Below are 27450 nucleotides of genomic sequence, written 5' to 3'. Positions count from 1 at the left end.
CACACACACCAGACCCGACATCACTTAGATGTAACAGCTATATGGGAGCCATCCCTGCCTCCCGGACCTGCATTACACCGCCGCTTCTTACAGCCGGGTCTGGGGCACACAGCAGAACCTTGTTCCACGGGGAGAGCTTGGGCCAGAGTTCTTTTCACTTAACTCCCAGGTTGTGACTACAGTTAGTCCTGGAGTCTGATTGCAATTAGGCCCAACCCCCAAGCCATGGAGGGAATTATTAAGAAGATGTGACTGTGCATGATTCCTTGGATCCTCACTTAGGTCTCAGTAAGTGCTCACGGGAAATAAAAATGACAAGATTCCAAAGACCCAGCTTCAGAGTCTCCTATCTACCACTTGGGGGGAGCGGAGGACCTCGCATTGTACTTGGGGTGAAGGAAGAGGAGGCCACCATCCTTCAGCTGAGATACAGTTTCCACAGAGGCTTTCAGAATCTGTGTTCCCCCAGAGAACCCCAGAGAGTTGTGGTGGCAGCAAGGGATGGGGGGTGTTCTGTACCCCACATCCCCCAGTCAGTTGCCACTTTACAGATCTGAATGTTGAGTTCATCACCTGAGAAAACTGGGTCGGGCAGGGTCCTCACCCACCTTTGCCTCCGTCTCCTCCATGCTCTGGGACTCTTGTCAAAGCCCCTTGTGAGCTGGGTTGTCCAAGGATGCTGCTCAGGAGCAATGGCAACACATTATTCATTCATTCATCCATTTATCAAGGATCCACCAGATACCCGCATACATCCATTTCTCTTTATTTTTTTTTTAAGATTTATTTATTTGAGAGAGAGATTGAGCACGAGCAGGGGCAGAGGCAGAGGGAGAGAGAGAATCCCAAGCAGACTCCATGCTGAGCATGAAGCCCAATGTGGGGCTCGATCCCAGGACCCTGAGATCAGGAGCTGGCTGCTTAACCTACTGAGCCACCCAGGCCCCCTGCGTATTTTCATTGCCAAGTACTAATACACATTTTGAATTTACAAGTGCAGAAGTACGTAAAACCTAAGTCCTGGGTCATAGCAGAGAACAGTAGTGTTATGTGGAAACTACCAGCACCTGTTCCAACTCTTCCCTCTTAGTCACACGGCATTTCCGAACAAGTTGCTCAGATGACTGGCTCACAGGGCCAGCTTTCATGGGGGCCCTAGAAGTTTTCCTCCCTCCAAGGGATTATTGACAAGAGTTAACAAATTTTAACAGGTTCCAAAGTCACAGGACAACTGACGGGAAGTTAAGGCAGGAAGAGCCCCAATTAGCCCCATTAACGTAACACAACAAGATGTATGCTGTCAACCAGCTGGGCCATTTGCAGTTGGTAATTAGGTCCACACGGGCCTAATCTCTTTACTCTCAATTTATCAACCACATCTTTTCCGTCCTGTCCACTCTGCTTGCAGAACACGCCATTAAAGCCCTATATAGCAAGCTTTTGTAACCACTGGCAACTTGGGAAAATCAACAGTTCTGCAGGTTGACCTCCTCCCCGAGAACAAATCACTGGATTTAACCAGGAGGATAGCACACCTTTTGATAGGAAGAAATATCACCATTTTTTAAAAAAAGCATCCTAGGTAGATACGATTTATATAAAGTCCTTGGGTGACCTCCTCATACACAGAGCTTCAGTGTGTAAGATGTGTATAAGTGTATATAAGTGTATAAGATGATTATTTAGTCCAGAGCTCTAGCTCAGAACTTTTTAAAAGATTTTTATTCATTTATTTGAGAGAGAGAGCAGAGCAGGGGCAGGGAGACGGAGGGAAAGAATCTCAAGCAGACTCCATGCTGAGCACAGAGCCCAGTGCAGAGCTCATTCCCAGGACCCTGAGATCATGGCTTGAGCCAAAACCAAGAATCTGAAGCTTAACCCACTGAGCCACCCTGGTGCCCCTCTAGCTCAGAACTTCTATGAGGCTCCATTTCCGTGGTTCGGAGTGCCTTACCATCCCAAGGGCAGCTCAGAGTTGAACTCCGCATGCACGCACACACTCGCACACTTCCTGTCCTAAATCTAAATTTTAGTAAATTATATCTGCACACTCAGATTTCCAAATCAGGTAGTGAAAGTAGCATATTGGAGGCACAGCAGGCCAGCTCTGGTTTGTCTGAATTTGGATTATTTGCAACTAGGGCCAGCACTTCCAGGCTGTCACCTCCTCTTTGGCCATGCCCCCTAGGCTGCTCCCTTCCTCCTGGACCACCTGTACCCCTCCCCTCCCCTGGCTCTGTCTCAAGGTTACACAGAGGCCCTCTGCCCTAACCCAAGGGTCTCACCAGCCTGATGAATAGGAACCATCTGAGCAAATTTTAAATAAACCAAAAGCTTTCCGGAATGCCTGGGTGGCTACATGGTTGAGCGTCTGCCTTTGGCTTGGTCATGATCCCAGGGTCCTGGGATCCAGTTCCGCATCAGGTTCCCCACAGGGAGCCTGCTTCTCCCTCTTCCTATGTCCCTCCCTCTCCCTCTGTGTCTCTCATGAATAAGTAAATAAAATATGTTATAAATACCTACATATATACATACTGAAAGATTTCTATCCTCTCCCCCAAGAGATTCTGACTCCCAGGGCCAACGTGGAACCTCCCCCGCTGTGGATACTGTTGTTGATTCCGTCTGAACCCCAGTGAGCAGCAAGAGGGACTAGGTTGTTTTGTAACTCCCCAAAGTTTGGGACCCCTGTTCTACAAGGCAATGATGGTACCGTATGTATTTGTGTATAATGGTGGTCACTACACACACACGCTTGTACACAGGCACACACGCATATGCATGCGTGCATACATATACACACACACCTGTGCGTGCACACATACACGCACATATGTTATTTCTGGGACACCTGAGCCCAGGTCATCCCTGACACATGGCTTTCGGTTGCCTCTACAAGGAACGTTCACCAAACAGTTACTCCCTGCTCCCTCCACGCCAGCCCCCAGCTCCCTTCTCCTGGTCCTTGCAGCGGGCTCCTTAGTGGTCTCTGGGGATGCAGAGCAGAGTCATGAGTTCTCAACACCCTCAGTCACTCCGTTGAAAGCTCAGACCTCTCAGCTCGAGGAGCCGTGTTCACCAGGTATCAGGCTCCCCCTCCAACAGCCACGTCACAGAGGCACCCTTCACCATGCACACATCTTGATGCGAACTCTTTGTACCCAGGTGGAGTTCCTTTCTTAATCTAAAAGGAAGTCACTAAATTTCAGGTATGAATGTTTTGAGGATCACTTTTCCTGGAAGGAAACACCAGCTTACACGTGCCCTGGAGTCCGTGGGATGGTCCCTTTTACTGCTCCTTCACTAGTTTTGGAAATAACCATCAAAAAACAAAGCAAAACAAAAAACAAAAACTCAGCTGATTTGATTATGTTCTCTTACTATGTTTTTATTTCTCAAGTCTTTGGATACTGGCAAAATTGAGCGTTTTTCGCATGTATTGCTCATGTGAATTTTTTCCTCTGTCATCTGAACTTTCGAATATTAAGTTTCACCTTTCTCTAATAAAACCTTTTTCCTGACTTAGTGGTCCCAAAGTGTGGTCCCTGGACCAGTGGCATCAGCATCACCCAAGACCTTGTTCAAAATCCAAATTCTCAGGGAGCTGGGGTGGCTCGGTCAGTTAAGTACTTGCCTTCAGCTCCAGTCATGATCTCAGGGTCCTGGGATCAAGCCCTGCCTTGGGCTCTCTGCTCAATGGCATGTCTGCTTCTCCCTCTCCCTCTGCCTCTGTGATCTCTCCTGCTCTCTCCTGCTCTCTTTCTCTCTCTCAAATAAATAAAATCTTAAAAAAGAAAAACAAATCCAAATTTACAGGCTGGACCCAGACCTATGAACCAAAAACTATGGCGGTAGGCCCAGCACTCTAACAAGCCATCCAGACTCCAAACTACCCTACCCTAGACTGAGTGGTGGAGAATCATCTTGAACGCAGGTGCACAACAGGAGGCCCCCCCCCCCCTTGCATGACACCAGTCTTAGCACAGAGAAGAAGATTGCACACTCTGACACTAGCGTGCCTGAGGTTGTAGCCTGGCTCTACCAGTTACTTCCTGTGTAATTTCCGACAGATGGGTTAATCTCCCTGGGCCTCAGTTTCTTCAACCAAATAGGGATAGGGACAAAATAGGGCTAATCATATAACCTACTAAAAAAAAATCATATAACCTACTGCATAGATTTATTTAAAGGATTACAGTTTCAATACATGTTAAGCACTTAACTGTTCCTAGCACACAACACTTAATAAATGTTAGGTACGGCTGCTACCACTGTGGCCATTAAAACTGTCACATGCTCATGGGCCTGAGGCCTGGAAGAGATAAGGTCTGATCTTAAAGAAACTTGGCCCTCAGGAAGCCAAGGAGGTCTTATAATACATATAAACACAATGCCCCTCCTCTTGTTCCCACCCCCTTAAAAAAAATATATGCTTCTCCCTCTTCTGCCGAGCCAACCCAGCCTTCTCAGACTCACGGGCCCTCCCTCCCCTTTCGGTGCTGATAGAAGGAACAGGAGACTCTGCTCTTGAACTCTTGAATTTGGGTATACTGCATATCTCTAATGGTTACAAATGGGTTTGTAAGTCTATGCATTTTTATAACATTCTTTCTCTTAAAGCAACCTCTTCTCACTGAAGGTCACTAGGAGTCTTCTTTTTTTTTTTTTTTTTAAAGTGGAGGTCCCATCATTCAGTGTGTTTTGGAAATACTCATAAGACTAGGTTAGATGGATCGCCTGGGTGGCTCAGTGGTTGAGCATCTGCCTTCGGCTCAGGGTGTGATCCTGGGATCTGGGATTAAGTCCCAATCCCATGGGATTGAGTCCATGAGTCCCTGCATGGAGCCTGCTTCTCCCTCTGCCTGTGTCTCTGCCACACCCCACCGCCCCCCCGTGTCTCTCATGAATAAATAATCTTAAAAAAAAAAAAAAGACTAGGTTAGACACATGAGCTCATGCTACTGTGGGTGATGAATCTTCACGGGCAAGAAATCGCATATAGAGTTTCCTGGAGATTTTGACTCCACTGCCCCTTAGTAAAGGAATATCTCCCAGGGTCAGTGTTCCATGGAGAACACTTTGCAGAATGTTGTCTTGCAGCAAAAGGAAAAGGAATCCCAAGATCGGGATGACTTGTTGATGGATGGGTTAAAGACAAACCCGGTGTTGTATAAGAACATTTTATATAGGAAAGTATAGAGTTTTTCTCTTTAAAGAAGTAGCAAACTACTTTAGGGGCAGGGGTGTTTTCTGTGTCTCCCAAGAAAGACAGTGAATCTTCCTTGCTTTAGAAAAATGAATTGGTCCTCTTCTGCCCCACTACACCCTACATGAGACTCTACTGTAATACTCATTTGGTATTTTCCCACAGGAGAGACTTGCCAAGTTTTCCCAAGACTGGGCAATTATTGGAGAACGAGGAAGCCGTGATCTCTTCATGCTACTCTCCTCTCTGTGAATATTTCCAGATATTGATCTCGTTCACAGACGACTCGTACCTGGGTCATACCTGGGTCGTCTCATCTTTCCTACTTGAGAGAATTGAAAAATGCTGTCAACCTCACTTCTTTCTCTCTCTCTCTCTCTTTCTCTCTTTCTCTCTCCCTCTCCCTCACCCTACCCCCTCCCCCCCGGTTCCTTCCCTCGCCCTCCAGGAACCTTCTGCATCATTTCACTGTGCACCTGTGTGGCCGGAATCAACTTCGAGCTGTCACGCTACCCACGCTACCTGTATGGACTCCCCGATGACATCAGCCACGGCTATGGATGGTCCATGTTCTGTGCATGGGGGGGCCTGGGCCTCACGCTAATCTCGGGATTCTTCTGTACCTTGGCCCCTTCTGTCCAACCTGTCCCGAGGACCAACTGCCCTAAATCCAGACCCGAGAATGGGACAGTGTGCTAAAAAACAAACCCATACATATATATATATATATAAATATATATATAATATACATATATAAAACAAAACTAACTCAAGATGATGCCAGTGCCAAGGTAGAGTTGAGTTGGCTCAGGCACCCGCATCTCGTTGGACTTTGTGTTGCCTCATCACCGAGATGGGGAAAGCATTCCCATCATGTGGCTCTTCCATCACTTCTTAACTTTTGGCTCCATGGTGTCTTGAAGACAGAACGAACATCGCCACCCGTGATAGCGTCCTGATTCCTGTCACTCATGAGGACGGGTGACGGGCAGGGAAGGGACAGTGCCAGTGTTCTGAAGCGGCACGGAAACAGACGAGGAGGTGCCGTCCGTGGGCCAGCAGTGAGGACACCACCCCAACACCAATCATACCGCAGAGAAACGAAGCCCTTAGTTTGTAGAATGTAACCAGATCTTTGAGGTCATTTGCAGAACCACTTCTCCTGATCTTCCTGTTCTGATTCCCTCCCTGACCCACCAGCGACACGCAAGATGTGGAGGAGAAAACGACCGACAAGAAAGTTTTCTCTTTGTTGCCAAACTTTTGGACAAAGTGGTAGATGTGGGAAGGGGGAGAGAACAAATGTGCTGAGAGGCAAGATCCACGTCAATAAAAGGACACTTCAGTGGATGCTCAGAAAACCCAGTCTTACCTTCCAGCTGCCTTACACTCAGTTAAACAAGAGGCCGCCCTGCCCCTGACCCCACCTGCACTCCTGCAAGGGCAGATCAGAGCCTCGGAGTAACGCTGTGATGTGCGCGTGTGCGCGTGCATGCGTGTGTGCGTGTGTGCGAGACTACTCCCGGTGGATTCCTTTACTCCTTTTCACCTTTTCAATTGGAAATACTGCATCATGACTGTTGTCTCCATCATTTGTGGTCGTTTCGTGGCCCAGGCCGGAGGCCCGAGACCAAGGAAGAATAACGAGGACCAAGCCAGTGCGGGTGCCCGTTCCGTAGCTTCAGATCCCTGGAGAGTGTGTGTGTGTGTGTGTGTGTGTGTGTGTGTGTGTGTGTGTGTGTGGTGGATGTTCCCTGAGTGTGGGGTTTTATCGTTTGTGTTGCATTTTTCTATTATTTGTATGTGCAGCTGAAATTCCCAGAGGGCAGAACCGAGAACAAAACCGCTGGGCCGAGGGCCCCATGGTCCATCACGTCACAGTTCTGGGATGCCACAGGATTTAGTCCTCTAAATCTGGAAGTTCAAGACAAAGCTGGGCACAAAAGCCATGAGAGAAGAGGGGGAACACAGTTCAGGAGGGAGAAGGGACGTTGCCTCTGTTGCTGTTGTACAAGTACGTGTACCAAACCAGACCTTCACTCCCCATCATGGAAGCTGTCCTTTGTCACTGGACATCTACCCCTTTCCGAGGGGCAACCTCTGTACAGATGAAAGAAAATGGGTCCCATGCAGAGAAAGCACCTCCATGTCCCATGGGCTCGAGTTTGTATGATATTGTGTAAATTAATGGAGAACTCTTGACTCTTTCCATCTTCTTCCTTTTCCTCTTGATATTCAAGGCCATGCATCCCAAAATAGCCGTCTTAGTGGCTAGCACCCAAACAGAGGTGGCACAAATCCAGCCCAGTGTCTCAGGCTCACTTGAGCAAATTGGCCCTGCAGGTGTTGGCAAACCACGAAGTCAGCCAGAGTCGTGGAAGCTGTAGGGACGAGAGTCTGCTGGGAAGAGTGGGCAGGAGCAGCTGACCGTCACCTCGGTGACCCTGCTGCGGCTGAGCAGCCTTGGGGAGGCAAAAAGTGAATCCCTAGGCTGTACAGTCATGGGTCAAGCACGTAGCTGAGAATTCAGTTGCTTCATAAATAAATGTGCTTTGGGCACTTTGCCAACAGCTCAATAGCCTTCCTTCCCGTCCAAGCACCTGTTCCATCTCCCTGTCTTCTGATCTGTCTTCCTACCAGTCCTCACCTTTCCTCACCCACTAACCACCTCTCCCTCCTCCACCCACAAGGCTACAAGTCCTGCCTGCCTCCTCATCTGCTCTTTTGGACAGTGTGTGTGTGTGTGTGTGTGTGTGTGTGTGTGTGTGTGTGTAATGCACATCCACATAGGACATCCCATGTGCATGAATGGCCTGAATGAGGGTCTCTGTAAAAGTGTAGCTCTCTGGTGCATTTTCTGTGTGTTTGTGTCAATATAACCTGGATGCAGCTGTGGATATACCACTCAAGGCTTCCTTCCCAGCGACATTGGTCAGCTTCTGCAAAAGATCTCGTGTGTGTGTGCCTCTTGTATGGGTGTGCTGAGAGATGAGGGGTAAGGTGTGGAGCAGGAAATGCTAGTACCTTCCAATTGGGCTTCTAAGAATTTTTAAAATAAAGGGTTTATTCTATAGGAAGAGAACTCATTTTCAAGAAAACCCAATTTTTCTATTGTATACAGAATTTTTAAAATTTTCTCCTTGAAGAGTTGCGTTTCCCCCTTCAAGGCATACTAGGGCTTGAGCAAGAGTGAGAAGCAGCTCAGATTGAGAGGCCTTGTGTCTTCCTGCCAAGAAGTATCTTGAGTGGGCTCTGCCCAGCAGGGAGAGGCAGGGGCCCATGAGCATCTGTTTGAGGCCAGAGGGCTTGTCTGTGACCAGACCCAAACTCCAGCTGTTTTCCAGCAGGAAAATGGGGGAAAAAATTCTAAAGGGGGCAACTTGCTATCACTTAAACTTTTCTTAAGTAGCCATGTTTGAAGATACTGCTTCACCGACCTGTAACTATTTATACCTTCTTTTTTTTAATCCCATGCTTGCCAGAAATGGATCAGCCACTCTTTCCAGCTACTCATCTTTATGATCGATCCTTAATACCGCTTATTGTGTCCCTTCAATACTTTCCTGAAGTGTTAAGAGATTCCTAAGAAAGAAGTCAACCACCTGGGCTTAACTCACCATCAGGAGAACAGGAGCTTTGAGCTGCTGCTTTGGTAGTGGGGCCAGGGTAGGAACAGATACACGCTGAGGTCTGATCCTGCTTGGGACCAATTCAAAGCGTAAGCCATATGATCAGGATGGAAGCCCCATACACATGGCAAGTCCTTGCCCCGGTGACCTTGACCCCTCCAACATAGGGATCCAGGTTAAGACCTGCTGCCCCACACTATCACTGATGCAGTGGTTTGGCTGATGGAGAAGGAGGGGGCAGAGAAGGAGAAGGAGGCTGGAGCCCCTGCCAACTTCAAGTCAAAGTAGAACCCAACCTTCTGATGGGATTTAGGGTTAGCAGCCTCATTAAAGCCCCAGCCCCGACCCCAGGTCAAGTTTAATTTCTTACAGATTGTGCATGCAAGGTCTCTGACCATGTATGTGTTCTGAGCTCTGTGGGAGGCGGCTTTCATTTCCCTCCTTACCTACGAGATTGAGGATTCAGGCAAGTGGAGTGTCTGCCTGGGAAGAGGTCCTATCTCTTTTTCTCCCCACTTTGAGAGCTTTGGTTTCTTCGTGTTTCCTCTTCCTCTCTCCACTCACTTCCACTTTCCTTCTGCATCAATTTAAAGTAGTTGATCAGTTAGAATAGTTTAGGAATCTGTTTCTGGAGACGCTCATACTCTTCAAGTAGCCCCCTTCCTCATTTGTTGTGGCTGTGGGCTTCCAGAGGAGATCAGTGGCTTCCTGGCATAAAAATATAAAACAGAATTTTTTTAATGTGCCTATTCCAGCCTCAATCCTTCTGAAAGCCTTTCAATAACTATATCCTTTCAGCTTCAGGGATCATAAAGTTAGGAAGACTCAACATCTCCACCAAATAAAGACAAAGCCTTCCTTGATCACATGTCCATATGCAGCACCCTGAGCCCATTCTGGCATCTTCTCTTGTTGGGAGGGGGGTGGTTTCCCCTAACAATGTTTGCCCTTCCTTTTGTAAGGGGAGACAATATCCTGGAACTCTTGAGTATGGATGGGCCCTACCTCATAACAGTCATCCACAGTCATGAGAAGAGATCTCAAATGAACCATGTGTAGTTCTGATTTAATGGGGGATGTGCTGCTTAGATCCCTAATGCTGCCCACCTGAGTCAGACTCAGAATAATGAAATCAAGTACAATACCCAGAGCCATTGACTCTGTCTTCCCCTGACGTATTCTGGGAGCATTAATTAACTGGTTTTCAAGTATCTGAGGGGAGGGAGCGGGAAGAAATACACTCTGGTCATCTTTGGGGTAGTTTGTGTGGGTTGCTTGGCTGATTCTTACAGCTAAAGGGAAGCTGCCTTTTCTGAGAATTTTCCTTCCACTCCAGGGGCTGACCATCCCAGTGGACAAATCCAGCCCCTTCCAGGGAAATATGATGAGTCATAGTGAGAGGTGATTTCACTGTGTTTAGAAATCATGGGTGCATACCAGGCAGGTTGGCTTCCATGCCATCTTCTAGCTGGTATCCAATAAAGTAAGGGGACAGGTTTTTAAACAAGCCCACCTGAGTTGATAGACACAAAAGATTCTGGCGTCTCTCAAAGCAGTCAACTTGGTGGGCTTTGTTTGCACTCTTTCCATTGATGCCTCCATGGTGCAAAATGTCTCCTAAAACATTATTGTTAGTTCATAGATTACATTGTTATTGGCTGTTGGATTACTTTTTCTGAACAATAGGAAACTGTAGAAAATTAGAAAAATAAAGTACAAAAAAAAAAAAAAAGACTAAAGGATTGTTTATAATTCCATCACTCAGGGGCATCATGATGGTCACAGCCCCAGCACTTCCACGGTCAGTGGTTGTCTTGGGTTGGCAACTGGGGCTAGGAATGTAGTCCCAGACCACAGAACCGCACTGGTCTGCATGGACTTGACCCTGTGTTCATAACAGAAGGAGCACAGGGCTCTGAGCCCCGAAAGACCACAGAGAGACTTTTCGAAAAAGTCAGTGCCAGAGCTTAGAGATGAGCAGAACAGAGTGAAAAGATTCCTGCTTTGGTATTTTTTCTTTCTCTTTCTTTCTTTCTTTCTTTCTTTCTTTCTTTCTTTCTTTCTTTCTTTCTTTCTTTCTTTTTCTTTCTTTTGAGTGCTTTCTCAACCTAATTATAGGTGTAAGAGCACTGAAGCCAGAGTAACTCACTAATTAAGCTGCACATCTATAGTGCAGTTACTGTAAAGTTCATTTCAGCTCTGCACTAAATGATTTGTGACTCTGGGCACTGTGTCTTCTCCATACTTGAACTTCCTCATCCACAAAATGAGGATAGTGATAACACTTTACCTCATGGTATATTAAGGGTGACAAGGAAATTGCAAAGTGATTTGCAAACATGACGTGTCACATAAATCACGCATTGTTCAAATGATCCTGCAGCAGCAGAGCCCCCATCATGCGGAATTCTTCTGTGTGATGTCTGGTCCTCACTGCTGGAAGGACAATTGGGAGTGAGCGGTCATCTTGGCCACCAGATAGGGCCGTTCAATCCAGCTTCAGCACGTGGGATTGTTTTATCATTCGAGTCCCTCACAGAGGTTGGCTCCTTAATTTACCCATTCTCAGGCTTCCTTCCTTTTGTCCAAAGCCAATTTTGCAAAGGGCACTCTTAATCCCTCTCGATTATTCCCAGAGGTCACGGAATGAGTAAACCATCTGAAGCAAGTAGCATATATGTGCTAACACAGTTAACTATTAAGCAAGGCATGGGGTCAATGCCTTTTTTTTTTTTCTCTTTTCTTCAAACATGATTTGTGGCTGTACATGCCCTAGCAGTGGGAACAGATCAGGGTCTGAAACATTTTTTAATGGTCTTTGAAGTTTAAGATGGGAACCAGTTTCAAAGAACTGGAATCTTCTTTCTCTTGTCAGTTGGTAAAGCAGATGGCTTCATCAAAAGCATATGGGTTCTCATAGGAAGTCCTTTGGATGGTGCATTCACTAGGAGATGTTCTGGGTGTGATCCTATTTGGGAAAAACTGAATCCTAGGTTCTAGACAAGAATGCACTTCCAAAAGGGTCTGCACACTTTGTGCTTTGCAGGGGATCTGGTTTCAATGTTACTGTGAGACCTTCTCTAAGAGAAGTCCAAGTCCTTGCTCACTATAAGGATAGGGCCCAACCAAGAATGGGGGGCCTACCCAACCACAGGGGGTGTTTGTTCACTCTTGAGAAGCAGAAAATTGGGTGTAAGCATGGAGGGGTGCACAGTGGTAGCTCAAACCTGGCCTCACTTTGACAGATGCCAACTTTGGCAACTGTAATCCTATTCTTCATTTCCAAGGACTGAGTGTTGCTCCTTGGGGAACTCTTGTGTCTCTCTCTTCTGTCTCCCCTGACTCCCTCCGGCCAAACCTCTCCCTTCTTTCCCCATCTCCTGGAGACCCTCTCAAGCCTGAATGTTTTGGTGTGTCTGTGTCGTTGTGGATGTGATGATGCCTTTCACATAGGGAGCTTTCACTAACTCATTCTCAGACTACTTTCCCACTCCCACCCATGGTGTGACTGTTTTAGATCTAAGACTATTTGTAAAAATGTACAAATAAAAGTGGAAACTGAAAATAAGGGGGAGGGTATTGAGACTAGACACACGCATTGACGTAGCCCTCAGTTTTTGGAGGACTTACGTAGACTGCCCTAGAATCCTGACTCCAGGTGGGATTTGAAGGGAAGGAAGCCGTTGGCACAGGAGTTGTTGTTGTTGTTGTTGTTGTTTTTTCTGGTTGCTTCTCTTGACAGTCACTAGTGTCTGCTTGGGACCCTCTGTTCTAAAGCTTTTTGCCTTTAAAGTAAAATATATTTTCCAGAAAGTCAAAGCAAGTCATCCAAGTCTGAAGGGCGAAGGTCATCACGAAGGTCACTGCAAAGACCTGATCCTGGGTTTGCATTCGTAGCTTTGTCACCGGCTCACTGGGGGCCTCAGGCGAGTCTTGTTACCTCACTGTCTCTGTGTCCTCTCAGCCAAATGGGGAGCAGGGGGCTCCTGGGGCCCCTGGGGCACCACGTCTCCTTGGCCATTCTGCTGCTATCCTTAGAGGCTTCGGCCCACGCAGGTGCGTGTGCTTCCCCCCTGGAGGTCCGTTTGGAGAGTTATTCCATGCTCCTCTTGCCCCTCTCACTCCGCAGAAAGTAACCTCAAGCTAACAGCCAGTTTGTGCTCCAGTCCAAAGCCTTTGATCTACCTTTTTGTTCTCAGATGCCTTTTCCCACCCACTTTGCCATTCTCATTTTACTATCCTGACAGAGTTTTGCCAGCTGGGGTAGGAGAGTATCAAAGGAGATGGTGCCTGTGAATTGCTTTGTAATCTGTGACTCACTGTACAAACATGGCTTGTGATGTCAGAAGCAGGGAGGCTGGCTAAGGGATGCTGCCAAGCAGAAGGAAGACAGCCCTAGTGGGTGGTGGGGTACAGGCCGTGGGCAGCAGACGTGAGTTGCCTATGGAGGTAAGATAAAGAAAGCTTTGGGAAGGGGTAATGGGAGAATTACCAGAGCATCCTCAGCATGGCAAGGATGAAACAGGAAGCCCTGAGAGGCAGGGAAGTAGCAGGAAGTAGGAAAGAAGGACGGGGAATCCTACAGCACAAGGAGGTGCCTCCCCTCGGACTGAGAAGATGAGGTGCCCTGAGGTGGGGCCTATAATCCAAGCCTTCCTCCTTTCTGATGGTCCGCAGTGATCATCACTCCGGGACCGGTGTCAGGAAGGCAATTTAGACCAGTGCTGTCCAACAGAGATAGAATGTAAGCCGCATATGCAATTTTAAATATCCTAGTGGCCCCAGTTTTAAAAGTCCGAATAAACAGTTGAAAGTAATTTTAACACGTTTCCACCCAACATGCCAAAACTATTATTTTAACGTGGAATCAATATAAAACATTACTGAGATATCTTACATCCGTTTCCTTTTAATGAAGTCTTTGAAATCCAATGGGCACTTTATTCTTAGAAAGCATTGCAGTTTGGACCAGGCACATCTCCAGTGTTCAACAGCCACACATGGCACCTGGCTACCATATAGGACAGCAAAGATTGAGACTCTTTGTTAAGATGTCTAATCGGACCCCCTCCCCCATGAGTCACTCGGATCTCCCAGGTGATAGAGGCCAGAGGTTGGTGTTGGCTCAGAGTAGAGCACAGCAGGGGCAGCCAGTCTGCTATCCTAACCCCTGAAATTCTGCTTCACCTGCTTAGTCAGAGAGGACTATCGCTTGTCAAATACATGTCACCTGTGCCCCACAGGGTGTCAGCACTGCCCCTGGGCATGGCGCCAATGACTCCTCAAAGTTCTAGAGGCTAGAGCAGGTCACTTTCTTCAGCTATGAGAGCACCAACTTATCCCTATGCACATGCCCTTTATCGTACAGTGGTGAGGGGGGCTAGACAGGCCTCCTCTTGGTCAAGAATAATGAACACACCATTTTGTCATCTAGTCCAATCATCTGCTAAGAACATCTCACCAATATTCAGAGCTGTTCCTTTCAGCCCCTTAATTTCCTTACATTTGTATCTTTAAGTCAAGTGCTAAAAGGGGATCCGCTGGAGATAGCAGTGACTACAGGCAAGACTGGGTTTTCTAGGAGGTTGTGGTGATGACAGGTTCTGTCCTTTGCACTGGGACTCAGGCCGCCACTGCCTATCTGTCCTCCCTGACTAGAGACCTTCCTTAGATGCGAAGAAACCTCTTTTGTGTGGGGTGGGGGTGGATGGGGAAGAAGACAGTTTTCCGAGATCTTAGCACAGAGAACAGGATAAAATGCAAGCAAGCCACCCCTGGGCATACTCAAAGCATTTCAAAGAGCCAGTATGACAAGATTTAACTCATTTAAAATAGAACATTCTGAGCCCTGTGTTACCAAGTGAAAGAAAATGAGCCCCTTTGGTGAGTATGTTTTCTATATGGTCATTAGACAGGGATCATAACTGACAAAACTCTCGAACACCTGGAGTGTTTATGGTCCACCAGATTATTGCTTGGTCAATATAGATTTCTACAAATTTACCCTTCATTTGCCTAGTGCTTTCTGACTGGTTAGACAAGGAGTGGTGTGTACTGCAGGATCCCAACACCGCCTCTGCCCTGGGAGGTAGCAAATTCCTGTGGTTATTGGTGCTAAAATAAGATTAAATATTCTGTTAATTCATTCTGATACGATGTGAATAAATGTGTTGTTTCATCTTAACAAGAATGCTACATCTTATCAGCTCTATTGTGCTGTCTGTTACTTCTCATAATTAATTAATTACAGGAAAGGTGATCCAAACCAGATCTCGAGACAATTGTACTCTTCGGAGAGGTGAATGTAACAGGAAAGTGGGAAGTGGGGGGGGGGGGATGAAAAGGGAAATTGCCAGGTTCCCGTGATTTTTGCAAGGACTGAGGAAGCAGAGAGCATTTGGGGGACTTCACTGACACTCCATCTTGCAATTTTCTTTTTCAAATTGGCAGAAATATCGTCTTTCCATCATCGATCGAAGAAAAAAAAAGTGTCTGGTAATAATTCAATGACTTGTTCATGGAAAAAAATAAAATAAATAATCTGTCAGTTGTGGAATGTAAACTGATTAAACAATTAAATAAAGAAGATCATGTTGTGTGTTTTAAGTAATTGTGTCTGCTTGGGGGAGAGGGGGCGATGCTGCAGTGTTTGGTGGAGGAGAGCCATAATTTCCCCTCAGGGTTGGTATAGAAAAAAAAAAATAGAACAGCTCTCTATAGATAGCAGATTGAAGACTAATCCTGGAGGAAATAGACCATAAACATTTCAAGAAATGTGTAAGCCAAAGGTACGTGCTTTTAGAGTTTGGTGAGAGCAGGATTTGGAGAGTAATACAGAAGAGAAGGAAACTATTGTTCTTTTTCTCCTTTGTTGGCATTAGTAACTTTTTGAAGAAAGCTTTGTAAGATGCTGGAATGGCTGGTTATGTTCTAAGCCCTAAGCCTCTTTCCCAGCCGTCAGCGAGGAGAGAGACTTCTCTCTCAGCCTTCATCATCTCTGCCCCTCGCTTAGAATCACAGTTCCCATCCACCCATGTGCCTTTTAAAAGTGTCTGGCTCCTTCCCCGGGGAGGACAGCTCGGAAAGAAGACAGTGGGAGGCACATGCGTGTTAAAGGGCATTATGTGTCAGTCGACATTGCGAAGTTTTAAGCAAAGAAACTGGCTCCATCTGGTGCAAGTGGAAAAGTAATTTACTGAAAAGCATGAAGCCCATAGCAGAGGCAGGAGGAAGCAGCTAGAGAGCCAGAGTCACACCCCAGGCTAACCCGGACTCCTGCCAATGCTGCTGTGGGACTCCCCGAGACCCTCCGGGGCTGCCTCTGCCACCACCTTCACCTCGATGGGCTCCCGGGTCCCTCCACCCTTCAGGGGGTAGCCCCAGAGTCAGAATCTTAGGTGAGTGCGCCAGCCCAGGGAGTGCAGGAAACAGGCCCAGAGCCTCTTATTTCTGTCTCTGGTGGTAAGCTCTGCCTCCCACCAAGATCAGATAGTTCTCCAGACACAGGAGGAGCCATATGATGCTGGGCAGACCAAAAGGGGGAGGATCCCGCACTGAGAGTGTCCCTGCATCTTTGTGGTGCATCCGAGTAGTGGTCGAGCGGGCAAGTGTCTAATCTTCATGATCGTCGCTGGTGCCATGGCTCATAGCCTCTGGCAAAAGACGTGCATAGTGCTGGACATTGTCCTGGAAGACCTGCGTAGATGTAACCTGAAAAAGGAACACTCATGTAGGCAGTGGAATTTAAAAAGAAAAAAGATCAAGAATTATCATCATCACCTTGGAGGCGATGGAAATGAGCAGTAAAACGTTTCAAAAAGTAAGTACGGGTCAAAGGTAAGTAAGTGCCTTACAGAATGGGTGGGGAAGGGTCATAAGTAGAGAAAGGCTCGGAGCAACGGGAGGCCGGAATCCTAAGCCCCCCTCCCCTCTTGGTTGTCACGTCCTTTGGAAGAGAGAGAGCATGGATGTTAAGAAAGGAGCAAGGCCTTTCAGCCCTTGTGCCTTCCAGGGAAAGCAGGGGGACTTCATGGGCTTCCCTTCCAGCCCAGGGTGGAGGTGGGGGTGGGGAGGGGGGTGATGCGCCCATCAGGTGCTATGAATCTGTGCTGCAGCATCCTGGCCTGAGGGGTGAGCGGAATGCCGGGATGCCCCGTAGACAGCCCGGGGTAAGCCGCAGAGACGCAGTCTGCTGCTCCTTTTTCCAATGAAGCACAACTTTGATTTCTGTGTCCTGATGAATTACGTGGTCCCCTGGGTTTGTGGGAAATGCATCTACTCCCTCTCACCCCAGCACATGTGCCTCGAGGCACAGAAGTCCCCCCAGTGAGAGCTGTTACAGAATTGGAGAAAGGCAGCTCTGGGAACCGTGACCAAGTCCCCCAAATATCTGGGGGAGGGCAAATATATGCGTGGAGGGCTGCTGTCTTCCAGAAAGCCTTCCGTTCCTGAATGTCCATCCTGCTAGGTGCCCACCGCCTGAACCCCATGGCACCATGCCACGTCTCTCTCATGGTACTTAGTGCTTCCAGATGAAATTGGTGTTTTCCTTGGGATCTCCTTAGGAACTGGATTTTCTTAAAGAGCAGGGATTCTGACTTAACTCCTCTTCATATCCCAGTGACTGACAGGGCCTGGTGGGTAGTCAAGGGCTCAGTAAATATTGATCTTAACCAACTTAAGTCTTCCCCCATCCACCCACTCAAGTTGGCCCTCATACTGGTGTGGGGTTCTTCCTTAAGTGTTATTGGGATCCTCATACCCACCCTCAGATTCCATGATTTGTTAGACGGGCTAACAGAACTCCGAAGACCTGTGACACTCAGGGTTATAGTCTGTAACACTGACAGGATACAGATTAAGATCAGCAAAGCTTCCAGTTGTCCTCTCCCAGTGGATTTATACAGATGCCACTGAATTCTCCCAGCAGTGCTGTGTGACAAAAGGAGTCTTGCCAACCAGGGAAGCTCACCCTAGCCTCCGTGTCCCGGGATCTAGGGGGGAGGTCGGGTGTGTAGGCATCAAATGCTCATACAGCTGACCTTAGCTGCTCAGCTTCCAACCCCTCCTGGGGTCAAACTGACACCCTGTGGACGAGGTCCCCACCATAAATCCCAGTGATAGCATAAACTAGCTGCCATGGCCCAAGGGAAACCAGGTAAGCCAAGACCAACTCATCAAGCAAGATATCCCAAGGGCTTAGAGGTGATCTCCCAGGGACTAGTCAAGGGTGTTACCTTCTTTGGGATGTGCAGGCTTCGGGCAACCCAGATGTGCAGCGTCAACCCTTCATTGTACATACAGTAAGTCATGTGATAAGTTAAATCACACCAAACATAGCTCCTCTCCACGTTAACCGAGTTCCTTTCTAGGTTTTCTAGATTCCTTCCTTATCCCCCTTGACCCCTTAGAGAGAGACCTGACCCTGCCCTTTGCAGGTCACGTGCTGAAGCTCTTTGTCTTTGGTCTCTTCCCCATCCCAGCTCCTCAAAAGGCTCCATGCACCCTTCACAAGGTGCTGGGGTGAGGATGGGGACTGGGGGAGGGGGCGCAGGTGCGTGAGTCTTTAAGCAGATGTGGATTCAAATCTTCCTATATATAAGTTGTGTCACTTGGCCTCCTCAGCCTTTATCCTTGCATGTATGTAACGGGGCACTCCAACACCCACCCAGACCACTTCAGAAAGTCAAAGAGTGAACTGTAGGAGATGCCTGGCCCAGAACCGTTAACTCAGTGTCTCTCAGCTGCCCTGCACCCCTGCAGTTTGGTTTCTCATTCTTAAGCCAGCCTCACCTCTTACCTCCTTGGGAAGGCTTTCTGAACTGAGATTTGAACAATTGCTAGAGTCCTACAGGTGCCCCACTCAGTCACCATTGGCCAAAAGCCAATGGACAGTGAACACATTGATCAATTAGATGCAAACTCACATTGATTGTAGTCAACCACTGTTTGGTCAATACAACTCTCGTACATAGATACACAACTATGTGCAATAAAACCATCCCTTGAAATATTTTTGACTCAGGAGAGGAAAAAAATCTGTGATTGAAAGTATTCTATCCCTTTGCAAAGGACTTCCTTTTCCAGGAGTGAGAGAAATGCTCTAGAACCTTGCCACTCTATCGGTGTCACTTGGGATCTTGCTAGAAATGCATCTTCAATTCCATCTTCAATTCCAGATCCACTGAATCAGAATCTGCATTTTAACATGATCTCCAGGTGATGTGGATGCCCTGGTCTGGAACATTCACTTACCTAGCTACGTGATGTGAAAGTCGTGTTTTCAATGCTTCTGTTAATATCTTTTATCTAGGGTAAAGATCACAGGAGGATTTCAAAGGACAATGAAAAAAAATTAGTCCCAGTCTGAGATTTCAAGCCACATGGGAACAGGTATTGTTTTAAACTAATGTCCCCCCAAAAGATCCTTTCTGCTGGGTTTAACCCTGGTTTCAGCGTAAGCACCTGGGGAACAAGGACACGCAATTAGGTTTTGTTTCTCCCGATGAGCAGGTGTCGGGCAACGTTAACACCATAGCAGCTGTGTCGAAGCAGGTGTGCATAAGACCACATGGTTTCCAGCCACCGTGGGAGAGGAGGCTCGGGGTGGCCCGAGCAGGGGGACTTTGCTCTTCGCTCTTCCAAAGAAAGCCTGGACCATGAGACCAAATAGATCCAAAGAATGGGGGGACTCGAAGCCCATCACCCTGATGTCCCTTCCTGTGTGTTCTCTGTGAGCTAGATGGCAAAGATTTAGTTCATGACAGTGTGACTTACTGGAGTTGGACCGCTTGTGCTCAAACTTCTTACCACCTACTAATATAATAACCTCAGGCGAGATTCTCAGCCTCTGCATGCCTCAATCTTTCCCTCAACAAATGAGGGTAATAACTTACCTTGTACGGTTGTTGTGAGGATAAAATGGGTTAATATTTGCTGTGTTGCTTAAACCAGCGCTTGACATATAGTAGGTACTATATATGGATTTATTATTACATCATTCAATGTTTATTTATTTTTTTAATATTTATTTATTCATGAGAGACAGAGAAGCAGAGACATAGGCAGAGGGAGAAACAGGCTCCATGCAGGGAGCCTGACGCGGGACTCGATCCCTGAATTTGGATCATGCCCTGAGCCAAAGGCAGACGCTCAACTGCTGAGCCACCCAGGGGTCCCATCATCATTCAAATTTTAAATGGCCCATGTGAAGTCCCCCTGGGTAATGAGACCTGAGCAGAAGATGTGACTGTGAGGCTAAGTGTGAGGACAGAGCTCTGGGAAAGAGTGGTGGTGGCCAGAGTTTTCTGCAGGTGATGGGGGCTGCAGGTGTGTGGAGGGAACGGGAAGGGCAGCTGGCGGCATCGCTGGCTGTGGTCCAGCCTCTTGCAAGCCGGGGTGGCGCTGCTGACCAGGCTGTGGCCTCCAGAGCAGTGATGTCCACTGTCATATGTCCTGTCCAGTGGCTGGCACTGTAGGGACCCCTGTGGGGTTTCTCTGCACGGGGATAAGGAGCCCTGCCTCAGAACCCCCATCCCCTACTTTGAGGGTTGGTGATGGTGGAAAGAGTTTTTGGTGAATGTCTTCAGAGCCCTTCTTATCACTGAAGTTTGGAACAAGGGTATTTTTTTTTGTTTGTTTTTTTCCCTAAAGAGATACATGTTCTTCTAACGACCAAGTTGGCAGCTCCAGGCCCATGCGACCCATTCGTAAGGCAGGGAAGGCAGAGGCAGTGTAACGTCTGCGCCTCTCTTGGAACCAGATAATCGTTCCATTTACCAAGAATTTACTTTCTGCCAGCCACTTTCCTGTGTTCTCTCATTTCATCTTTGAGTCTATTAGACTGGTACAGTTTCCCCCACTTTATAGCCGATCAGAGTAGCCCATCCATGCTTGGCCATTCCCTGAGATCATGACTCCCTGGTGTTCTAGGCAGAGAAAAGGCAGCAATTGTCCTTCCAGGATCTAAGGGACCCACCTGTAGGATGTGAAGTACCCAAATGACTGGCCTATCCCTGGCCCTGGGCTTCTCCCCAGGCAGAGACAGGGTGCAGAAGGGTTGAGTCATAAGCTAAGCTGCGGACAGAGCTAGGGCCAGGGCTCCTGCCTCTTGACACTGTTCCTATCTTTGTTTTCTGGGTCTGCCTGGAACAAGGGGTTTGGCCTTGTGGGGGGGGAGGCATCACCTTAGCTTTTCCTCCCTTATTTCCCTACGCTACTCTTTTTTTTTTTTAAAGATTTTATTTATTTATTCATGAGACACACAGAGAACCAGAGACACAGGCAGAGGGAGAAGCAGGCTCCCTGCAGGGAGCCTGATGTGGGACTCGATCCCAGGACCCTGGGATCACGACCTGAGCCGAAGGCAGATGCTCAACCGCTGAGCCACCCAGGTGCCCTCCCCCTTCCCCCACACACACACACTACTTTCTTGATTTTGGCAATGTGCCATATAGGACAGAAGAACTAATTTTCCCCTGGCCTCTGATCTACAGGAGAAACAAAAACAAAAAACAAAACAACAAGAACAAGAACAAAACAACCAAACAAACAAAAACACTGCTACTTATGTCACACCAATTAATCTTATTGTTCTCAGTATATATTCCACTCACCTAACTCTTATAATTAAACGGGTGAAAGCCCGTGAATAAATACAGTAAATAAACATGAAAAATTACTGCAGATTCACAGCAGGTCAGCTCCGAACGAGGAGGGGAGCATTTTCCTCAAATCTGAAAGGGCAGCAGAATCATTGAGGGGGTTTGTCTGCAAGCACGAAGCTTGTGTCAGGCACTGTCTGGGGTCATGGCGACTGAGCAGTGACCGGCACATTCATTGTCGCCCTCCCGGAGCGAGCTCCCGGTATAGTGAGAGCAGGAGGGGGGAGATGGGTGGTAAAATACAGCAAATAGTAATATCAATGATAAGCTAAGGAGAGTAATCGTCAATGGGGGGAAGGGGTTCTCTGGGGAAAAATCAGGGAAGGGGGATGGACATGCTGGGCGTGTGATTTTTTGGGGGGGGGTGCATGTGATTTTATACAGTACGAGGAGATAATGATGTGAAGTGGGCTGCTTACAGGGACACATGCCCAGCTGTCCCCGGGCCAGATTTCGGAAACACACAGCAGAGGGAACGGTGGAGGGGGAGCAGCAGGATCTGAGTCAAGCTGAAGAGCCCACGCGGCTCTATTCCACCACCCCGGGCCCATCACCCCGTCGTGGGACTCAAGTACCATCTTCCACAAGCTGTGATATTGATGAGCCGCTAGTCATAGTCCATCTCCCAAGGGCCCAGCCTCTTAGGAGTTGGACCTACCAAGTAAAACGGAGTTTCCTTGTGCTCCCTTCAGTCCTGAGAATAAACCACGAAGGCGAGCATCCAAAGATATTTTTGACCAGGGCTAGTCTATCTGGTGCTGAGGATCCCAGGCCAGCAAAGGGCTTCACCATCTGTCTCAGACCACACGGGTCTCCACTGAACACATGCAGTTCTAGGGTTGGGTACTCAGAGGTCACAGATCCTTTTAAGGGTTTAAAAACACTTGGGGACATCACGACCAGTCTCAAGTGTTGTATGTAGTCATCAGCCACCTTTCTCAGGATCTCATTCACAAGAAGGATCCTCTCTGAGAAGAAAAAAGAAACATTTCAAGAGCTGTCATAATACCAGGGTTCAAGGAGAACACAGAGCTTTTCATGTGCTGGTACCCCTTCCCTCCAGAGGAATCTCCGAAGTTGGTTTTCTTTTCTTTTCTTTTTAAAATATTGATTGATTGATTGGAAAAAAAAAAGATTGATTGATTGATTGATTAATTGATTCATTCATTCATGAGAGACACAGGCAGAGGGAGAAGCAGGCTCTATGCAGGGAGCCCGACATGGGACTCGATCCCGGGACTCCAGGATCACGCTCTGGGCCGAAGGCAGGCACCAAACCGCTGAGCCACCCAGGGATCCCAGTGAAGTTGGTTTTCTTAATTTCGCCAACAGTCTCCAAATTTCTTGGGTGTTTACCACCATAATTGGTGGTTTTAATAACCTGATAAATGTTCTAAAATTGTAGGCCTGAAAAGATAATCATCTCTGAGGTTCCTAGAGTAGAACACGAATGTGCTGGGAACAAAAAAAAAAAAAAAAAAAATCAACTTTCATAATCTATATCTACAAGGTGAGTGGAAAAATCCCCAAAAGGTACTGCTTTAGAATATAAAGTGATGTCTATGCAAAGTAGTTCTCATTAATTCTGAACCAAATGGTCATAAAAACAAAATGGCCTTCAGAAAATATCCCAGCTATCCAAGCTTGAGAATTTGGTTTCTGGCCCCTAGAGGTCTGCCTTTTAATATAATTTTTAAATGTTGAAGGCTTGAGCTTCATCTGCACTAAAATTAGGACTAAGCAAAAATAAAATCTATCCTTAGCTATTTTGAAGGCCAAGTGTGGATTCATCTCGTTGAATATTGCATATCCTGGCATACGCATTTTCTTCTAGAATAACGCAGTTCGTCTGATACTGAAGAGTATTCTGAAACGAAAATATACAGTGGCTTTTTGCCATGTTAGAGGAAAAAATTTTATATGCCGTGTTAGCCACACTAAACCTTCAATTAAAAGAAGTGAAGGATTCTTACCTTAAAAAAATATCTTTGTTGGGGAAAATAAGAAAGATGTGGACACACTCACACACACAAAGTAGGCGGAGGTGGAGGAGGCAGGAAGTAGGAGGGGACCCACCGCTTCCCACCACCCCAAGAAGATAATCACCAATAACATTTTGACGTATTTTCCTTCTAGCTGTTATTTTTTAAATCATAGCAAGCATGCGGGTTATGCAGCACAGACAATATACCAGCTCATAAAAATCAGAAGCATGCTCTTCCTTGCACTACAGCTTCGACCTTCAATCCTTCATCATATCGTCTTCCTCCTGCAACATCAAAATGCTTTGGCTTGAAATGAGGCCAGACTCTGAGCACCAGCCCCAGACTCGATCTGGAAATCTGTTTTCACGCCTTCAGATGTGTGCCAGTGAAACTCTGCTTTCAATTTTGCCCCCTTTTATCCCTTAGTAATTAGCACCGTGGTTCTGTCCATCGCTCTGCTGCTGGTTGGCTTCTCCTCCACAATTTAATGGGTTTTCTTATTAGAACAATCAGAACTTAAAGCCTTGCCTTTCCTGTTGGTAGCCTTTTGAAGGACTATCTACAGAATATTCTATCTTGGCCTGTTGTGTCCCTCATTTCTCTTCCCTTCCTCCCCCAATACCTCACTCTCCCTCCCTCTCCTTCCCCCTCTTTCTCTCTCTCTCCACACACACACATATCACTGAGTCCCACCAGTAGACCAGAAGTAACCAGGCATACATAGCTAGGAGATGGGAAGAAGCAGTAGAGAAGAACAACTAGGATGTAGGGGGTTGGATGTGGATTCAGGGTATCTGCATATTTTTGTACAAGCTAGGCTATAATGCAAATAGCATCCTCCAGAGTTGTGCAGTGCGTAACCCGGCAACCATTTACAGTGGCCGAGTGGTACAAAACCAAGGCTTCAGACCTTGGCCTAAGTGCCAGAAAAGGCCTCTTCCCTGAGCACCTAATCAAAAAAGAGTCCTTTCTTCTCAGTCCCTGCTTTGGGTGTGACCATAAGTTGTAGCATCTGCACCCCCATATTCATTGCAGCACTCTTCGCAACCGCCAAGATATGGGGACAATGCAAGTGTCCATTGGCGGATGAATGATTTAAAGAATGTGGACTGTACATACAAAGGAATATTATTCAGTCTTAAAAAGAAGGAAAACCTTTTGAAGGATTTGCATCAACGTGGGTGAATCAGGAGGGCGTTCTGCTGAGTGAAATAAGCCAGGCACCAGACAGATACCCCATGATTCCACTTATGTGATATTTCTGAAGGGACAACCTCATAGAAGCAGAGAATACGATCGTGGCTGCAAGGGCTGGAGGCGGGCGGATCGGGGTTGCTAGCCAGTGGGTGCGAAGTTACAGTTCTGCAAGATGAGTAAGTTCTCAAGACCTGCTGCCCCACGAAGTGCCTGGAGTCAACAGGATGGAATTGTTCACTTCCAAATCCACGTGCTAAGAGGGTAGATCTCATAGTAAGTGTGCTTGCCTCTCTACCCCCTGACACACACACACACACACACACACACACACACACACGAAAGATGCAAGGAGACTCTGGGAAGTACAGGATGTGTCCCTTCACTGTGCTAATGGTATCACAGGTGTTTGCCTGTGTCCAAATCCATCGAACTGTGAGTTAAGGGGCCCCCGGGTGACTCAGTGGTTGAGCATCTGCCTTAGACTCAGGGCGTGATCCTGGAGTCCCGGGATGGAGTCCCGCATCGAGCTCCCTGCGTGGAGCCTGCTTCTCCCTCTGCCTGTGTCTCTGCCTCTCTCTCTGTGTCTTTCATGAATAAAGAAAATCTTTAAGAACAAACAAAATAAAACCAAACCGTGAGCTAAATGCGTGTAGCTCTTCTTCAGCAAAATTGGGAAGAGCATTAGGGGAAGCTTGGTGAAGTGTAGGCGGGAGCTCCGCTCTCCTGCCTAAAAACACTTCCCAAATGGAAAGTTGAAGCACTACGGGCAAGTCAGCACTAAGTGGGTCCCGGCCTGTTCGTCCGGAGCTCCGGCCTGCGCTTCGTGCCCATCCTGGGTGGCACCGCTGCACTCTTGTTCTCACCTGTTCAGGTACTTTGCTCGGCCTCCCCCTGAGGGTCCGGGGAGCAGAGGCCCGTGTGTCCGAGCCTGACTGCAGCAGCCCTGGCCGGCGTGTGCAAGGTGACCGATGGGAGGCCAGCAGCCACCAGGCAGCACCCAGGTGGGCACAGGCCCCCGAAGGCAGGATCCTGCAACAGGACCTCGGGAAAGAGGGCAGGAGGGACAGAAGGGAACACGGGAGCGAATACATGCTGCTGATCCCCTCTGCTTTTGTTCCATTTTTGAGGCTTCTGGAAACAATGAGCAGACGCACCACCTGCTGTTCTAGCTTTGCTGCTCACCGCCCCTTCTCTCTGACTCTGTCCCCCGTCTGTCTGTCTCCTGACACCAGTGGGAGGGGGTCATTGACACCACGACACCCCTCCCACGTGGGTTGAGAAAAGGCTCGGTGTCTTGGAGCTGGTCCCCCTTGAGCCCCCCCACCCCGTCCCCTCATTTCCTCGCACACGGTCTCGTGATCTCTGAGATGCAGTAAAGGGGGAACGTGTTGTCTGAGCCGCGGAGGGGAGACAGTGGGTGCGGGGGGAGGGGGTGGACAGTCTCTGCAAATTGCCAAGTAACAGTTTTGCCTGCTAGCTGGTTGCCAAGGTAATTGTGAATTATCATCTCGCTTCTGTAACCGGTCACTGCCAGTGGGGACGGGAGTTCTGCTCCTACCCCCAGGAGCCAGCTGGGTGCTCTGGGTCGTGCCTGTGAGGACCCCTGCCCCAGCTCCTCCTGTGCGGCCTCTCTCCCTCACTGATGGGTCAGGAGGTAGCAGACTGTCACCTTTGCTCTTCAGACAGAGGGGCAGCTTCTTAGAGTCTTCTGGATGTTTCCTGGGAGGGGGAGAGGGAAAGTATCACATCTGCATCACATCTGCATGTGTGAGCACTTGTGTTCCGATAAAGGACAGGGACTGTGAACCTACAGATGCTCAAGCCATGGAAATCCAGCCTCCTCGGACCCCTGAGCACTGTCGTCTTCAAAAGAGAGAAAAAGTGTCTACCCTCATCCTTCCCTAGCTGCTTTTCTGCGAAAGGATCCCACTCATTGAGAAGATAGAGACGCACGCCGTTCCTGGCAGCTGTATCCCCCCCTTCTCCAGGGGAGGGGTTCTCCATTCTGTGTCCACCAAACGACCATGAGAAATGAAGATCCTTCTTTTGTTCCTTTTCTCCTCCCTCCCTTTACACAGCTCGCTCATCACCTCCTGTGCTCCCACCCACACACAGAGCAAGAGGAAGGTATTTGCAATGGTCTTTTAAAGAAGTCTTTCAAGAGTTTCTGGCAGTTTTTTCAATTTCCTGCCAATATATCTTCATTTGACTAGCTCCCCTTCCTTCCCGTCTTCTAGACTTTATAGGGAATAGGGTTTTTTTTTTTTTTTCTTTCGAAGACAAATCTGATTGCTGCTAATAGAAATGCAATGGGGGAAATGCTAGGCATGATTTAGGGCCACCTGGGGATCTTCTTTTTCCTAATAACAATTTTATGCCACTTTCTAATTTATATATGCATACATTATCTCATGTGATAATAGAGCTACCAATGGCACTGCCTGACTTCCAGGATCATTGACAAATCTTTCTGTGCTCTTCCTTTCTCCCAGCCCTATTTCCAGTCTCTTAACTAACATGAGGATATGCTAAAGGAGTATCTGTGGGTTTTAAACAAATACTATATTAAGATTTTGTGCTTTAGAATGAAAGCAGCTTATAGTATATCTACTACGAAGTATAACTACTTCATTTTGAAAAGCACTTATCTGCCAGGAGGAGAAGATAAGGATCCCCTGACCCTAACATCTCTCTTTCACAGGGAGAAGAGTAGACAGATTTTGTAACATTTATTGAGTTTAGAAGACATTTATTGATCCGGTCACCATTAT

At 47.6% G+C, this 27450-nt stretch overlaps 1 protein-coding gene and 1 long non-coding RNA gene across 2 annotated transcripts in view; one reads left to right on the top strand and one right to left on the bottom strand.

The window, feature by feature from the left end:
* Positions 1 to 15441, top strand: part of TMEM178B (transmembrane protein 178B) — a 342516-nt gene extending 327075 nt beyond the window's left edge. Inside the window, exon 4 of the mRNA XM_038559382.1 lies at positions 5655 to 15441. Within this exon, the coding sequence (XP_038415310.1) occupies positions 5655 to 5905 (251 nt within the window). The 3' untranslated portion in view covers positions 5906 to 15441. The remainder of the gene's footprint in view (positions 1 to 5654) is intronic.
* On the bottom strand, positions 5249 to 9523 carry LOC119869551. The gene is made up of 3 exons (XR_005371233.1): positions 9282 to 9523; positions 8824 to 8902; positions 5249 to 5528 (listed from the first exon to the last, which is right to left on the bottom strand). It is a non-coding gene; the product is annotated as an uncharacterized LOC119869551 (long non-coding RNA).
* Positions 15442 to 27450: the final 12009 nt, after the last annotated feature.

This window comes from Canis lupus, chromosome 16, assembly GCF_011100685.1.
Source record: "Canis lupus familiaris isolate Mischka breed German Shepherd chromosome 16, alternate assembly UU_Cfam_GSD_1.0, whole genome shotgun sequence".
Taxonomy (NCBI): Eukaryota; Metazoa; Chordata; class Mammalia; order Carnivora; family Canidae; genus Canis; species Canis lupus.
This window is presented reverse-complemented; position numbering and strand designations above follow the sequence as displayed.